This window comes from Fusarium keratoplasticum, chromosome 11, assembly GCF_025433545.1.
Source record: "Fusarium keratoplasticum isolate Fu6.1 chromosome 11, whole genome shotgun sequence".
Lineage (NCBI taxonomy): Eukaryota > Fungi > Ascomycota > Sordariomycetes > Hypocreales > Nectriaceae > Fusarium > Fusarium keratoplasticum.
In genome coordinates, this window is record NC_070539.1 from 2040374 (window position 1) to 2057453 (window position 17080).

A 17080-nucleotide genomic window follows, 5' to 3' on the forward strand; every position below is an offset into this window, starting at 1 on the left:
GATGGCGTCACGTTAAACGGAGTTAAACCTATACTCAAGCTCAGTTACGGTCCTATGCCGCATCCATATTTGTCCCAAGGAGTTTTAAATTTGCAGTGCACCGCTTATTTCACCACTGGTAAAGATCAACACCTTCCCTTCACTGCAAATGTAACGCCCCTTGGATCTCTTCCCTCGGTAGATAGGCACAATCACGTGACAGGCACAAACCGCTCTGGGAATGTATTTTTAGAATCACTCAAGACAATCGGCTGCACGGTCATCGGCATCGAGGGGGGTTAAATTTGCAGTGAATCACAAGTACCTGGGCGGAGTGAAGAGGCCTGTCGCGCCCAGTGGCGCTCCTAATGGATGGAAGCTGCAGCATATGTGCCTTGAGAGGGGTTAAATTTGCAGTGCAAACGAGAGCCTGAACAGCCAGCCCCCTCAATGATTGTTGATATTGGCTTGATCGCGCAAGCGGGAATTGCCTCCTAAATTGAGTGGCCGAGGCTTCCACGTCTACATGATATTATCTTCTCATAGCCAAATCAGTCTCAGGAATAATATATTTTATAAATTTAGATGTTCGATGCTGCCATGCTCGACTACCTACGTGAAATGAGACCCAACCAGCCATCACAGCTCAACCGAGGTAAGCTAGTAGTCACCTTCAAGGCCCTTATATGCGCCTCAAAACCACCCGCCATTCCTTCATCAGAGGGACAAGACCCTGAAAGGGAAAAAAATGAATTTTACTTAACATCAGCGAGTAAATAATGTCAATGAGCAATGAAACTTGTTGAATTCTCAGTGTTTGACGAGGCTGTGTGACAAGGGTCAATTGGGGGGTAGGCCGTCCAAACACAGCCGAGGTCTTTTTTTTTTCTTTTTTTTAACATCGGCGACGACGTAGCGTCTCGTCGTTCAAGTGAGACTCAAGGGATCAACTCACCTATTCATCTTGAAGAGTTTTCCATACCAAGATGGCGTGTGAGGTTGCATAGCTGCTTTTGACCCAACCAACCAGAGCCTAGCTCAGCAGTCGAGTTTCAGCTGGGGCAATCGGTTGTGGCTATTCGTGCTCAATGATACGACCATCACATCGAAATGTTACTGTACTTAAGTTAAAGTTAAGCTATCTAGTAGCGTCATTCAATGCCAAGGTCCCCTCGCATCGGCTGGTGTACAGTAATACATTAGACATTTCTTCGCTGCCAGGGTGGCCAGGCTGATCAGGGGATTGAAATGGGCCCCAGGAACCGGCCCACACGCATGCAGTACGTGAAAAGAGAGGCGATGATGAGTTGGGTACTGTAGTCACGGCGTATGTACTGGGGAGGATCGGTCCGACGGAAGTTTCCATGGTGGTTGGCACCAATCCCAAAGCAAGCAGGTCGAGAAAGGGATTACTGAACACACGGCGAGACCTTCTATGAGCGCGGCCTTCCATATTTTCTGATTCATAAATACGGCGAAATTCAGGATATCCAACCATCTGGCATCGCGAGCGGCGTCCGGCGTCCTCTGCTTGGTCTTGATATCTACAATACCGGGCCGTCCGCGTCTATGGCGAATACTTTAACCCATTAGATCATAGGTGGGAAAAAACATACCTTCTAATAAAATAATCCCTTACTATACATCTTGTAATACTCTGGCCTGCCATTATCCCACCAAAAACCGAACCTTCAGAGCCGCTGGGGGCGCGCTTGCACCAAATCTCCTCATCCTATCCCACTTACTGTAGTGCGACATCATCACCCCACCTCAATATCCCACCTCCATATCCCACCTCACCACATCCCACCCAATGCCGATATGTTTTCAAACTTCACAAACTTATGAAATTTTGGACCGTACATGTAAAATTTCCGACTACTCGAGTGTTATTAAAGTGAATGCTATCCCTTACCAGAAACAGCTTTGAATACAAGCAGCATCCATCTCAATACATCTATCATCTTCCCGTCCCACCATGATGCAATTCACTCTATTGACCATGGCTTGCTTGAGTGCGGCCTCAGAAACCTGCAAGCCCAAGCTCCGTGTCGAAAACTTTATCAATCCAGGTCCATCGCTGGATATGGTGTCATCTCTGGTCATCGGCTCAGAAGCTGCAATGATCGTTGATCTGCCACTTGCAGTTCCGCAGGCCGTCGCTTTGGCGGACTGGGTGGCCAATACCACCGACAAGCCCCTTGTCGCCGTATTCTCAACTCATTTCCACCCTGATCATTACCTTAGCGGCGATGCTTTCCTCGCTCGGTTCCCCGAGACTAAGTTCTATGCCAACTCCAGGGCAGTTGCGTTGATTGAGAACGAGGTTGAACAAAAGGTTGGATTTAGTGCTCGGGGGTCCTTTGTTGTCTTTTATCACTAACTTGTTCTCATAGATCGCCACATGGAAGAGTATTCTGGGCTCTGACGCCGTCGTTGACCAACCTGCGATCCCGATTCCTTACGACTTTACCTTTTTCACGCTCCCCGGCGACGAGTCCGACCCGATTCATCTCATCAACCCCCTTGTTGCCGACACCATAGACGAGACACTCTTCTGGATTCCTTCGATTTCTACACTCATCGCTGGCGACGCGGTCTACAGCCATACAGTTCACCTTTGGTTGGCCGACCTTCTCTCCCCTGCGCTGTCGGAGGCTTGGCTGTCTACACTTGATTTTGTTGAAAGTCTGGCGCCAAAGAGAATCATTCCCGGGCATTCTTTGACCCTGCGCGGCTTTGGGCCGAAAATCGACCTGAAATATTCCAGGGATTACGTCAAATTCTTCAAAGACGAAATCGAGTCAAAGGGAGAGGATTTTTACACCCCAGAGGAGATTTTCAAGCTCATCGACAACAAATTCCCAGGGCTTCTCGCATCCAAGGCATCAACGACTTCTTTGACGCTGCTGAATATTACTGGAGAGGAGTTTGGCCGAGGAGGCAAGCGCCAGGTTCACTACGTCGACCTAGCCGCATTCAACAGTACCGCAGAGCTCAAGGGTTGGAACTTGGGTATCAAGGACGAGTAGTTCTACTACCGAGTACCTACATTAGGCAAGGATAAATTACTTCTGTCTGCCGCAATCTGAAATGGATTGTAAGGTCGCTGTATATGAGCCTACGGCGATTGGAGAAGGGAAGACCATGAAAGAAAGGGATTAGCCAAACGCTACATTCTTGAATTAATTAAATTAAATTTGACGTCATATAGCTTTTCTTTATGTTGATTAGACCTGTTTGTGCGACTTGCATGTTTTTCTCTTCTTAAATTGAATACAACAACGGTGCCAAAGGCAGAAATTATTGAAGCTTAAGTAAATTCCATTCCGTCAGAGCATCTGTCCTCAATGTCTCGACAAGTAGTGAAAGCAAGAGACACTCCCTTTAATCCTTACTACTACACACTATAACGTGACAAGCACGAAAAAAGAAATACAATGTGAACTTAATCACAGAGGCAGTTGGGATAATTTGCTGCGTAATCATAAGCATCAAGGGGGGCTAAACTTGCAGCGAAACAGCCTAAGACGCTTCCGCCCCCTTGCAGCTCCTCACTGGGGAATACCCGTGCTATCGCCGTGCCTCAGCACAGCACAGCCTGTGATCTTCACTGCAAATTTAACGCCTCTCGATCCTCATCACTTCTCGCCATCACATGACGGTGCGGAAATACACTGCAAATTCAGCCATAACACGAAACTCAATGAGCCGCATGTCACATAAAATCATATATCGCTTCTTTGTGATCACAAGGCCCGCTATCAAGACAATGTATGTTCGATCCTTGCATGTGCCACGCGTGAATAATCAGCCAGTCCTGTAACGAGCGGTAAACTCGAAAGATGTGAAATTTACAAAGTTTTTCTGGTGTAGATAGACCTCTACTCGTGACTTGACATCCCCATCAAGACCAGAGGTTTTTGTTCGATGTATATATACCTTTTATGTCGGCATTGGTAGACTGTCTAGTTTGTGCAATCTCTTGCATCGCCTGGGGGTGTGAGACACATGCACCAAGACGCAAAAAAATCTACTGCTCGGTATGAGGTTCTGTTTTGGGAAAAAAAAAAAAAAAAAGTATTTTAGACACATTCATTTGTCGTGATCACCCCATTGCAGATTCAATCACTTTGACTTTCTGGGTGCTGGTAAAAGTTGGGTTGCTGTTGCTCTTTCATCTGATGTTTGGCTACCCTGCGGTAGCTGATTGACAGCGACCATGTTGATAAAAAGATAAAACGGCTGCAATGAATTAATGGCACAGATGAAGCACCCTGTCCATGCATGATGTATCCACAAAATACTAACCCGACTTGAACTTGCCCGGACCTGGACTTTCGGTATTTGCAACAGGAACGCCGCCGAGCACGGGCAGCACTATAAGCACATGGACCACGGGACCTAGCACGACTCGTTGTACGCGTTTGGTAAATTTGATCTGCATTATATCCTACGAGCAGACTTCGTAATTTCAGTAGACCAAAGATTCTTCGATGGCTCTAGTCGATGGTCTAACGTATAGATCAAGCGTCGTGGTACACTGGATGACTAGCAGAGAAAAACTTGAGGACCATCTGGCCAAAAGTTCAACCACCACGCGCTTGAAAGCGATACTTTCGCAGATCCGAGACTGGACCTGATCTTGGGCCGTCAAAGCTGCCCAATCTCTTACCTACTTTTCGGTTAGCTGATGGAAAAGGGAGAGGCTAAAGTGGTCATTGATCATTATACACCAGGTTTGCGATCCCCACATGTAACGAGATGGGAGAACATCAATGCCTTGCGCCTTTGACGCGTTGCTCGTAAGGTGCATTGGGACATTGTATGGCCAGTCCCGTGACAATGATTCCATGAGAGCTCAGCATCGTCTACCCCTTTGTGACCGCAATGCAAACACTGCGAATGTTCGCATTGAGTAGCGCTTGCACTCTAAAATACGCGCCAGAGCCTGCCCATCCCGCCAATGCGTGTAGCAACAAAGATGATCAGGAGCCGTAACCCAAGTTTCAAATCTGACCTTGGCGCCTTGCCCGAGTTACGCGGGAGTCAGCAAAGTCGAGGCCATCTAAAAGATTTTCACGATGTGGATAAAAGGAACCAACCGTCAAATTGCCGGCGGGATGCGAACAATTAATTCCTACTGGGTTGACCCAACAGGGTCTACAAGGGGGGCATTGGACCATGAATCTTGGCTCGAAGCTTGGCGTATTTCGGTGTGTCCCTTGTCTCATTTGGAACGAAAAGAAAAATAACATGGATTCAATGACTCCGAGTCTCCGATCTTGACCTTTCAATTGATCCGATGATCCATGATCCTGAGCCGCGTGGCTCCGTGCTCGGAGACGAGACCAGTCAATGCTCAGACCTTGTTTTGCACTGTCACACAAATACGATCTGTTGGACAAGCGAGGATCCGGGAGATGGCGTGCTGGGGACCGTTTACAAATAGCTAAGCAAAAACTCTGCACGGGGCGCAATACCATGGGTCTGTGGCGTTGGTACTCGGGCCTACGGTACGTCTCAAGTGGATGATGTGAATATGAGGGGTCCTGAGCCATCAGAAAACATCACGAAATAAACAGTCATAGGCGAGTGATCCTTGTAGCTTTGCGGCTGAAGAAACCTTTGCGGCACACACCGATCCAAAGCCAGATCGCCGGCATTCGATTCAACTGGGAGTGGCGTCGGCCTTGACAGGGGCTTACTTGGCGGTCTTGAACCTCCGCCGTCTCCGTCATGTACCGTGGTGCCTGTGCCTGGCGCCGCATGGTACCTGGCAGCCCATGGTGAGCTCACCGAGGTCCCTTGTAGCGACGTCACTACGTACTCGTGGATACTATTACCATCGAGTTTCCGCCTCTGACAGTCACAAGAGAGCATCTTCTGGCAACACGGCCCACTGAGTGGACTCCCCTTAGCGGGTTCGTGCTACCGCCTGACCAGACAATTCGCAACGTGCCAGCCCAATGGAGCGGGTCTGGCCGCTCCGATCGCACGAGCTTGGGCCATTATTAGATTTTTCATGACTGGTCTTCAAAACTCTTCCCTGCTCAGGGACCAACAGAGTCTCGAGATGTGGACCGGAATTCGTCTTGATACGATCGTCAACAAGCTTAATTGTTTTTTTGGTCGTGACATTGCTTTCTCGGCCGGGAGTGAAAATCATGATGTTGTGGGACCCCGGGAGAAGAGGCATCTGTCTAGGTCATATAAATACAGGGTGCTCTTGGTGATGGATTAGAGATTGGCAACAAACATCACAGTAATTTCAGAGCTTTGTTCATTAATCAGCCCTTCATAACAAAGATGGAGCGACCACAGTCTCCCACTGCAATGCTCTTCACCGACAAGGTCCCAACCGTGGACCTCGAGAGCGCCATGCCTTCTGCTCCCCCTTCTGAGCCTGACAACTCGCACTCTGACTCTGAAAAGGAGTTGGAGAAGAAGAAGGACATTGAGTCAGACATTGGAGCATGGCTTTGTGTTTTGGCAGCAATGTTTTTCCTCATTTCCTCCTATGGTAAGTGTTTGTGCATGTGGATTGTGGTTGCCACTAACACGGTGTAGGATTTATGAACTCTCTTGGAACAGTCCAGTCCCACCTGAGCCTCAACCAACTGAGTGACTTTTCAACCAGTGAGGTCGGATGGATCAATGGAGTTTATCTGTTTCTTTCCCTCATCTTCAACTTTCAAATTGGTTCTATTCTGGACCGATATGGCCCTCAGCTTCTCAGCACCATCGCCGCCTTCTTCTCGACCGCTACATTTTTGCTGTTGGCTCAGTGCAAGACCTACTGGCAGTTCATGCTCTGCCTTGGTGTCTTTGGAAGCATTGGTACCAGCATTGGCGCTGTCACTGCAGTCAGTGTCGTCGGCAAGCTTTTTATCCGTCGCCGGGGTCTCGCCATGGGTATTGCCGTGATGGGCACGTCCCTTGGATCCATCGTTTACCCAATGACTCTTCGAGCTACATTTGAGAGCCTTGGTTGGGCCTGGTCCATGAGACTCGTCGCCCTCATTGTCGCATGCTTTACGTCACTTGGTGTGGTCTGCTTCCTCCCCTTCCGCCGACTCACAGAGGGCCAGTCGGCCAGCAAGAAGGAGGGAGGTGTCGGCCTGGACTTGTCTGCTTTCAAGTCCCCAAAGTTTGTCTTTACTTCTCTTGGCGTCTGCATCGTCGAGTTTGTCGTCTACGGCATCGGTGGCCTTCTACCTACCATCTCCGCAGGTGCCGGCTTTTCCACTGAGGACGGCTACATGCTTATTTCGATTCTCGGCGCCTGCTCGTGTGTTGGTCGATTCTCGACAGGCTTTATCGGCGACAAGGTCGGACCCTTCAATGCCATGGTTACAACCATGGTTATCATTGTCATTCTGATGGCATCACTCTTCATCCCGTTTGCCACTTCATCGGCTACTCTGCTGTACATCTTTACCGCACTCTGGGGGTACTTTTCTGGATCTTTCTACGTTCTTTCTCCAGGTATGTTTGTATCCGTTCTGCAATGCCTCGTGCTACGCCTGACGTGTTGTAGTATGTACTGGAAAGACATGCGAGCCCAAGGATTACGCACGATACTTTGGTTAGTTCTATTCTACTCGCGGCCCAAGAATGCCACTAACAATGTCACAGGCTCTTCTAATATGTGCGTCGCTGTTGCTTTGCTTCTCGCCATCCCCTTGAGCGGAATGATGCTAGAGAAGCTGGGCTCTCAGCTCCTTGCCTGCTTCTACCTCGGCATGATCGTGCTAGCAGGCATTTCCTTCGTCGTCGCGAGAGGTTTGCTCATCGGCAACTTCTTTGTTCTAAAGCGCAAGATGTGAACGCGTCACGTACTGCCTTTTGCTTTTTTGATTCAACACCCACCGGTCTATGAGCCGGTACCTTATACTTAATATTTAATTCTGGCAAAACGAAACGAATGATGAAAATGGGGAACAAAAAAGGGATATAGACGGGTTTGGGAAAAGTTTATTGGCATTCTGAGAAAAGTTTTGATGAATTAATCTGCTCGCCCCTTTTTGGCGATGCTGCTGATGCATTCTGCTTCTTGTCGGCATGTGACTTTGAGTGATGAATGGTGGCTGGACAGCCAAGTGTAGGCTTGGAACTGTTGCTGTTTCAGAGGAAGGTTGTGAGTTGACGAGAAGGGTGGGCAGTTCACTGGGTGTTCAATCATGTGGCCCATGTAAATCACATTGACAACAGTAAACCGGTTGTCTTGTTATCGATCTCTATGAATAGGTATATCACATCAGAGTACCTCTGTCTGTTGGGGGCTAGGCGCTCCAAGGACACTTCTGTGCGTTTCATCCCACGTCACCATCTGGAGGAAACTAGAAGAACCCAATTGGGGATAAGAGTAGCCTAGAAAAGCAATGGTGCGCCACGTGTCATGCGCAAACCCAGGTGGTCAACAGCAACAAGGTTTGCGACTACAGCACGACACGCGCTATTGCCATCTCGGCCTCTTATACAATTGCTGCTCTCACTAAGAGTGCCTTGGGATGGAGGGCTACGGCGGTTGATCATTGGTTGCCAAACCAATAGCGGGCGTCGAGATGCAGCCGAGCTGAAAATACTAGACCCAAGGCAGACTGCAAGTTTGAGGCTGACCTGAAGAAGAGGGGAAGTCTCAAGGCAAGACTCAACTTGATCCGATATTCCACATTCTTTGCATCTCACAGAGCCAGCCTATCTCGTAAAAGAAATGGCCGAGCCAATTTCCTTGGTAGCCTCTGTGGCTGGACTACTTGATGTCGCTACCCGAGCATTCAGCGCTCTTTACAATCTCCAGACCCAACTCAGACATGCACCTGATCTTATTCGAGCTCTGTCTAACGAGGCTGCGGATCTCAAGGCTGTGCTGGCGCGCGTTGACGACGTGAGAAAAACTACTGAAGCTACAGGGCTTGACACACCAGATGGCGTAGCGGCTCTTGAGGATTTGGAGGCGCAGCTCTCTAAGGCCGAGTCCATCTTGGCTGACCTAGGTGCACTAGCACAAAAGCTTCTTGGGGAGAGGATGACGCTTAAGAGAGTAAAATGGTGTCTCAAGAAATCACGAGCTTCGGAGCTTCAAACTCGACTGAAAGAGGTTCGGTTGAAGATCAACGAGTTGCTCGTGGCTCATAATACGTAAGTAACCCCAGAACTCGCAAGGCTGATGTCTAACTGCAGTATAGTTCTATGTCGACTAGAATTTTATTGGAGCTGCGAGATGTTCGTCTTGATGTCCACCACAGCCAGACTGTGATAGTGCAGAGACTGGAGGGAAACAGACCACATGGCAGCGAGCGCAGGAGTTCTGACCTTCATGACCCGACGCCGGTGAGCATCGAGCAGAGTGCCTCGGAAGAGACCATCGCGAATCACGCTTCTGGATCGCCCCAACAGAGAGGCCATCTGACTTCAGCAACCGAACGTCAGAACGAGACACGGCATCTAGAATTGTCGCTGCTGGAACAAGAGGCCGGGGAACGAATTGCCATCATCCAAAGGTTGGTATCCGACGTCTTGGCCCAGCAAACGCTACGTGCAAGTCAACTCGGCTCTCAAGAGCCCGCCAGAATTGGACCAACACCGACAGCAGCCTTCCGTCCTGAATTCTTGAATTCTGTGCTGTACTTTTCCCTCAGACTGATGGGCTCTCGGTGCTCGAGCAACTGCCGATGCAAATGTCACGCCACGTCAAATCAAGGTCTGTCGCTCCGACTACCTCGGGTTCTTCGGTCCATCATTGGTTCTCTTTTCGTTGGATACACGGGCTGTCCGGTATCAAGACCTGTTTGCAGCTTGTCCTCATGCTCGAATGGCAGATATGTCCGTCTGAGGTTCACATACGCCTTTCCACTCTGGTTCCTCAACTATGCTATACACAGCCTCGTCGACACTACAGAGAGGTTCACGCTGGCCATCGTGCCGCGCCGTCGCATGGAATATTTCTTGTCTCCAATGAATATTCTGTATCAGGTGCAGGTAGGCACAATGGAAAACATCCGGCATATTCTTCAAGTGAACAAGTCAGCAGTCATCGAAGTCTACTATGGAGACGATCGATCGGTACTGCACCTGGCCTTGACTGGACCCCTACCGTGGACTACAAAGGTTGAAATCATCAAGCTTCTGCTTGTTTCTGGAGCCGACCCAGACCAAGAAGACATGTTTGGCACTTCGGCACGACACCAAGTCGGTAGGATGCTCCTTTCAAGAGATGGACCGCCAGAGTATTTTGAGGAGCTGGAAAGGATCTTTCCTCTATCCGGCTGTATAGATGATTTGGGTCTCACATTCCTCCACAAGATTGTTGTTGGGCATTGCCACGTCGATCTTGCCCCAATCCTCGAAAGTCGGAGCTCAGAGATCCTCGCCCAACTCGACGCAAAAGATGGATCCGGTCGCACTCCCCTGATGTACGCGGCCGAAAGAGGCGATGTATTCAAGGCTCGAGCTCTTGTCAATGCCGGCGTAGATGTGAACATCAAATCATCAGGAGGAAGCTCAGCGTTGGGATTTGCGCTCGATTCGGACATGCCGCAGTCCACGTGTCTACAGCTGGTTGACCTGTTCCTAGACGCGGGGACGGATATTGACATGGTTGATGAGAGACAGGGAAGGAACTTTATGCACTTTGCAGCCGAAAGAAACAATGCCCCTGCCGTCAAGAGGTTATTGGCGGCTGGTGCCAAGATTGATCCTCAAACGGCCAAAATGCCGGCTACGCCACTGGCGTTTGCTGCACGATACAACGCCGTCGATGTGCTTCAGCTCTTGTGCGAGGAGGGAGCAGACATCAATGCTTCCCAGAACAATGGCATCACGCCACTTCTCATGGCCGTTGGATTCAATGCACACCAAGGACAGGCCATGCTTCTCCAACTAGGAGCAGATTATTTGCGTGATAGCCAAGGAACCACCGTTCTCCATGCCGCTGCCGAATCTGGCGATGAAAAGACTCTCGAGACTCTGGCGAGCTTTGGCCTGAAGGGTTTGGATGTAGAGGCTAGAGATAAGAATGGTTTGACGGCTAGAGAGGAATTTGAAACGCGTGAACAGCCGGTGACGGAAGAAGTGAGGGTGGCTTTTTATCGATTGCTAGAAGTGGTTGCGTCTAATAACTCGAGCGGAGGTGATGGTCAGGACTCTAGTGGTTCTGATGATGAGTTTGTGGATGCTTCGGAGTATGGACAAGAGGGGTGAAGGTGACAGTGTACCTGTATCCTATGCTCGTTTTACGGAGGAGCGTCTTGAGTCAGTGAGAAGAATATTATCAGCTTAGCGATGTACTCACCCTTATACCGCCAAATACCGCCCTTAAATCGTTCCAGGTTTTGCTGTGGAAGTGTCTTGAAGAGGGGGCGCTGGAACCTCGCTATTGGTCATGGATCTTCCCCACATTGGGAGAAACTGGGGAAGGCGGCTCAGGCAAAGGTTAGCGTAGCCGACGCAGGTGGTTGACTTTATTAGCGGAATTATCCAAGGTCACCGCAGCAATTTCTCATTTTCTTCTTTCGTTTGAAGGTATCCATATTCACCTGAGCTCACTCGTTTTCAATATCCAGGCGTGCAATACCCTTGACTTGTTGTCAAAATTGGATAAGTCGGAGGCAATCATGGCTACGGTCCCAGGTGCCCAGGCCCAGCAACGCCCGATATGGGCAATCTTTGGCGTTGATCTTCTCTCTGCGACATGTGCCTCGGCCCTCGTCTCACCATGGGTCACGGCAATTGACGTGTGAGTACTCATTCTTTTGGTAATCTCTACTCCGTTGTTGCTAATTCACAGAGCAGCGTGGTTGTCCGCAAAGCAGCTACTGGAGCCTCACTGGGTGAAACTGTACGGTCCTTTCTCTGCAGGCCCAAGATGCCGCCAGTTGGAGGAATCATCATTCCATTCCTCGTCTACTTTGGAACATATTCAACAGCCAACTTGTCCGATTCCATATATGCCGCTTCAAACGACCTGGACATTACCGCAATTTCCTCTACTATGCCCAAGTTTCTTGCTACAACCGCCGTCAGCACTGGGCTTTGCGTCTACAAAGACGGATACTTTGCAAAACTTCTAGGGTCTTCTGCCGTCAAAGCAGCTGTTCCACGACGGAGTTTTGCTCTATTTACGACAAGAGACGCTGTTACCGTCTTTGCGTCTTTCAACATGCCAAGCATCATTGCCGCTAAACTGCACCAACTTCCCGTAAATGGCCCACTGTCCTCTCTGGTCAGCTCAGAGGAGGCAAGCTTCAGGACAGCCCAGATGATTATGCCAGCTGCTATTCAGGTTGTCAGCACACCGATCCATCTATTGGGCTTGGACTACAATAATCGACAAGAGAAGCTGCCTTTCAAGGAGAGGCTAGCTGCCATTAGGCAGCATGTTCACGTTGCAACCCCCCTACGGATGATGCGCATCATTCCAGCTTTTGGAATCGGTAGTGTGGCCAACACCAGTTTTAGACGATCAATGTTATCCGGTTTTCCTTGAAATGCCAATGATGTGGTGGTATCTCCCTCAATCCCATGCAAGTCCGGCCGCATCTAGCAAAAGGCAATTTTCCGTACCCAATGGACACCATCGGAAGCCCCTGTAACAGCGAGATTGCTGTCCTTGATGGTGTCTCTCTGAGACGCCATGCGACCCAAAAACAGAGACTAGAATTGCCAACACATGTCGAAAATGCGATCCAGTACTTCAAAACAGCATCGTTGCAACGGTGCCTGCCCAGAAGCTACGTTAGCCATCCAAGACCACCCATGCAAGTCCCTGCATCGCATCAACCACCAGAGGGGGGACGTCTTTGATGTAGAGTCTGACGACAACATTCTTGACCGAGGAGATGGCCTTCAGCTGTGCATCAATTCGCAGCAACGCCTCCCGAACAAGCTGCCCATCTCCCCCACGCGCCTCGGCCGGAAGCCCGGAAATTTCTCTGCAAAGTTGCAATTCAAGCGTCTTGAGGCCAGCGCACTGGTCATGAACGAGAGCCAGGCCGTTGAGGCTGTCTTGTCGGATGGTGACTCCGTGAGGATCCTCTGTCTTCTCCATGACGGGGAAGCTGATGCAGAGGCGGGATAGGGAATTCGCATTGGAAGCTCCAATGCAATCCAAGAAAGATTGCAAAAGGGTTCCATGCTTCTGAGGCTTGTCCAGCAGATGGAAATTGTTGTTACCATACAGGACTGCCTTGGCTTCGCTGGAGATTTGTCGGTTGGTGTATAGCAAGGCAATCCACCACTTGAGTTTGTCGGGGGCAAAGGCTTCAACACGAGGTCCGAAATCTTGGAAAAGGTAGACGGGGTGTGCCACGGCGAGCACTCGTTTGTAGATATCTTGGCGAACCGTTCCAGGCAGATCCAAAAAGCCGACCGTGGAACCTGTTGGCTTTGATGCATCGCCGAATCTCAAGCCTGGTGCGGGGTAATGGTCTTTGTCTTTGTCTTCACAGCCCATGTTGATTTTGGATTGCCAATGTTGAAAACTTTTCTTCTTGGGCCTGGGGTCTCGAATTTCGGTGGTAGAAAGAAAGCTGGTTGAGAGTACTGATCGGCGGACGTCATAGATGCAAGATATGCGACCGACGGAGGGTAGCAATGGACGGACAAGGGTTCTGTGAGACTCTACTTCGAGCCTTCAAAGGTGCACTGCCAGCGGTGGACGACGAAGCAAGGAGGGCGCGCCGGCTGGGCCGATTCTGGATGGAGGAGTGCTAAATGCTGATGTTTCTCGTCAATCGTGAGGATGCAGACGATGAAACAGCTGGCTGAGCAGTCTGCTTGTTGTGGAGATGGCGTGGTGGTACCGTTTGCGTGTGTGTGTGCCTGAGGTTCGGCGTGACGGCTGGGTATAAAAAGCTGAAAATCGAGGTGTGGGTATTCACTCAGATCCAATATCACAGCGAGCCTCCAAGTGCAGCTCAAGAAATGATAATCCACCTTAGGTAGATAGCGATATTGAATGATGGGATTATTGACCATGTTCTAGATGCAGTGGAGAATTAGATCGAGGCAAGATCGTGCCTGACGCTTGACAGGAGCGCCAAGTGGGACTGGTGTGGACCTACTCCATCCAGCAGGGTTACCGGGCCAGTAGGCAGGTGAGCCTTCACGTGATAAGCCCCATCCTCCGATCCATTCCCTCTTAGCTCGTCAGGGGTGCCTGGCCACTTGTGCGCTTGGGGTCTTGACCTGGAACCTTGAGGCACCGCCATCACACCGAAACCCTCAAAGGGTCCATCTGTTTTTTCTGCCTACCTACGGAGTACTTGGCTATTTAAATAGCCACCTTCTTCTCTACCCGCTTTTCTTGACGATACGATGCTTGATCGGACAGAGTGGGTCAAGGCAAAACGTGGCCTGGCTGGTAACTGTCAAAGCTCCAAGGAAAAGGCTCAACAGTACAGAGTACTAATCATGTCTTCACCAACACGAGATGAGGGCGCCAGGCATCGGCTGCGTGTGCGACCGAAACGCCGTGTTTGAAGTTCCTTAGTCCACCCGGACGGAGCATCACCAAACGAGTGTTCCTGTGAGTCTACGATCTTCTGGCTCAGTTAACCCATCGAGGGCCGGGCTTCAACTATAATAAAGAACACATTTTCAACACATCATAGCATCATATCCCAATGCTAACACAGTGGCCTTTTTTTTTTAACCTTCTGCTGCCGGCAGTAGAAGAGTCATACCTAGCTGCCATGAAGCCACTTTACAGAAGAGATCAGCCCGCGAGAATGAAGAGATTAAACCCCACTAATCGCTACGAATATGGTCTGAGATGCCTATGGCTGCCTAGAAATTCCGAGGTCAGCGATCAGCTCATTTACGAAGCATGGGTAAGTTGGTTGAGATACTGGAGTTGCGAGATGAACTTTTGACTAACAGCAGGTTCTACGAACAGCAAAGTTACAGGTTGGGTGTTGTTTGAGCTGCTTTGTAGCTACTGAAACTTTGCAGAACACCTGACCTGCTATTAGAACCAACACAGCTCTTTAGATCCAACAACTCGTTTCAGGCCGCCTTCCATCTATCTTGTAATATTGCTAAGTGAAAGAAACAGCCTGCAGTCCATACATGGACCAGCTTCCATACTGATTTTGATTCTATTGAGCAGCCAATCGTCAAGTCACTAGCCATTGACCAGATTGAACATTACTTCCCCAGCTACCTCCTGTGAGAAACAGGAATTCCCTAGTCACGGCGGGCTATCTTCGAGGCCTCCCTTGCGTAACAAAAAGCTGCTAGAGCCGACAAATGCGTACGTAGTAGCGTTTCCACTTTAGTGGAATCCACAAAGCTTATCTCTCCGTCAAGGTCGACCTTATCGTTTTGTGGCCTCTCCAAACCCCTCATCTTCACCCTCCCACTCACAGGTTTTATTCCCTTTTAAGCTCAAAAAAATGGCCGGTCAAGCCGCAGGAGAAGTACAGAGTCCCGCAAGGCTACCTGATGATACTCACCATGTCATTGTCAAGCTGGAAACCATCCACGTCCCCGCACCGGCAATTGACCTTTCACCGCTCACACATGAGCTCATCACATACGAGTACACTCCGCCAGCTGCCAAAGCCCTCATCGCTGCGAGGATTCACGATGCGAGTATTGTAACGCTCACAACGGTTCCTATCAACGCAGAGACGCTGGGTGAGGCACCGTACCTGTAAGTCCCGTCTCCTGCCAAAGGACAAGGGTCTGATTGAGGAGAAGGAAATGCGTGATATCCGAGACAACTGGAACCAACCATATTGATCTGGAAGAGTGCAAGAAGCGAAATATCACCGTCATGTTCTCACCACACGCGGCGACTGAAGCTGTATCGGAGCATGCCCTCGGACTTGTGAGTTTTGCCCTCGATAATAGACAGATGGTTTCCAACAGCAACAGTACTTTTCAGTCAGACGCTCTTTCGTCCGCCTTCACAACTCGTTGTTCGACCATTCCCCTAATGCTTGGGCATCATCTGGCAGTATGTCCAACATATTGAAAGACGCCCAGGGCGAGCCGCCCCATACTTGCGGCAATGAAATCGTTGGTATTCTTGGTTTTGGGGCGTTAGGGCAGCGGATAGCCCGTCTTTGTGAAGCCTTGGGGATGAAGGTTCTCGTCGCCGCAAGAAAAGAAGGCGGAAGTGGTACTGGCGATACACGTATCGCCTTTGATGAAGTTTTGCGTCGAGCTACCGTGCTCTTCATCACACTTCCACTCACACCGCAAACCCGAAACACGATTGGATCCGAGGAGTTACAGACTATGAGGCGCGATGCGGTGCTGATTAATGTTGGCCGTGGAGGCTTGGTGGACGAAACAGCACTGGTACAAGCTCTCCGTCAGAGGCTCATCCATGGAGCAGCGACTGATGTGTTTGAGCATGAGCCTGCTGGTAGCGACCAAGACAGTGTTTTGCTCAGCGAGGAGGCAAAGGAACTCAACTTGACCCTTACTCCCCATCTGGCTTGGTGTGCGGATCAGACAACGGTTAACATGCAGCAAATTATTGCCGAGAACTTGAAAGAGTTTCTTCGGGGAGGACGTAAGAATGTCGTCTCAGCATAGGACATAACATCAATTACTAGTAACTATGCTGTTTAAATGCTTCGTTACTGTGGCTTTACAATCGGCTGGAGTTAGTGCCATCGCCGTGCAGAGGATGCATAACTGCTCTGTCATCCAATTGAGGCCTGTGAGGCCTTTACAACTATTCAGATGCATTCATTTGGTCCTAATAATTGTTGGATGATATTCAACTATACGATCACCTCATCTCTATGCTTGAGTCAAACCAGTACACGTCACGATCTGGTGGCCAATAGCCACAAGCACCTTAGTTCTCCAATCCACCTTGGAACGCAAGCATTGCAACGCTAGCCAAGGATGACTTTACCCGCTGCCGTCCCCGCAGTCTTGGCCAATACGAGAACATGTCAGATGATCGTTTTTTACATCTTCTGATCGGGGTCTCGGGGACGGATCTGGTGCTTCTCTCCGAGAACGGCTCTCAACGGACCGAGATGGCGCCATTCTTCGGAAATCCCACTTGCGTGTTTGCCCCCGTTCGTCATCTTCGCTGATTCTTTTGTAGACACAACAAGAGGCTTTCCAGGAA

General features: G+C 49.8%; 5 protein-coding genes across 5 annotated transcripts; 4 read left to right on the plus strand and 1 right to left on the minus strand.

Moving 5' to 3' along the window:
* Positions 1–1957: 1957 nt before the first annotated feature.
* NCS57_01350200 (uncharacterized protein) lies at positions 1958–3011 on the plus strand (the record flags this gene model as incomplete). The annotated part of the gene is made up of 2 exons (XM_053063135.1): positions 1958–2317; positions 2376–3011. The coding sequence occupies 2 exons, from the start codon at positions 1958–1960 to the stop codon at positions 3009–3011; spliced, it is 996 nt and encodes a 331-aa protein (XP_052908030.1).
* Positions 3012–6288: 3277 nt separating this feature from the next.
* NCS57_01350300 (MFS domain-containing protein) lies at positions 6289–7808 on the plus strand (the record flags this gene model as incomplete). The annotated part of the gene is made up of 4 exons (XM_053063136.1): positions 6289–6502; positions 6550–7467; positions 7520–7567; positions 7618–7808. 4 exons carry the CDS (start codon positions 6289–6291, stop codon positions 7806–7808), a joined length of 1371 nt encoding a protein of 456 aa, XP_052908031.1.
* A 3789-nt stretch (positions 7809–11597) lies between these two features.
* On the plus strand, positions 11598–12469 carry NCS57_01350400 (uncharacterized protein; the record flags this gene model as incomplete). The annotated part of the gene is made up of 2 exons (XM_053063137.1): positions 11598–11719; positions 11776–12469. 2 exons carry the CDS (start codon positions 11598–11600, stop codon positions 12467–12469), a joined length of 816 nt encoding a protein of 271 aa, XP_052908032.1.
* Positions 12470–12718: 249 nt separating this feature from the next.
* On the minus strand, positions 12719–13435 carry NCS57_01350500 (uncharacterized protein; the record flags this gene model as incomplete). The annotated part of the gene is made up of 1 exon (XM_053063138.1): positions 12719–13435. The coding sequence occupies one exon, from the start codon at positions 13433–13435 to the stop codon at positions 12719–12721; it is 717 nt and encodes a 238-aa protein (XP_052908033.1).
* Positions 13436–15326: 1891 nt separating this feature from the next.
* On the plus strand, positions 15327–16530 carry NCS57_01350600 (uncharacterized protein; the record flags this gene model as incomplete). The annotated part of the gene is made up of 3 exons (XM_053063139.1): positions 15327–15637; positions 15685–15814; positions 15862–16530. Exons 1-3 carry the CDS (start codon positions 15378–15380, stop codon positions 16528–16530), a joined length of 1059 nt encoding a protein of 352 aa, XP_052908034.1. The 5' UTR covers positions 15327–15377.
* Positions 16531–17080: the final 550 nt, after the last annotated feature.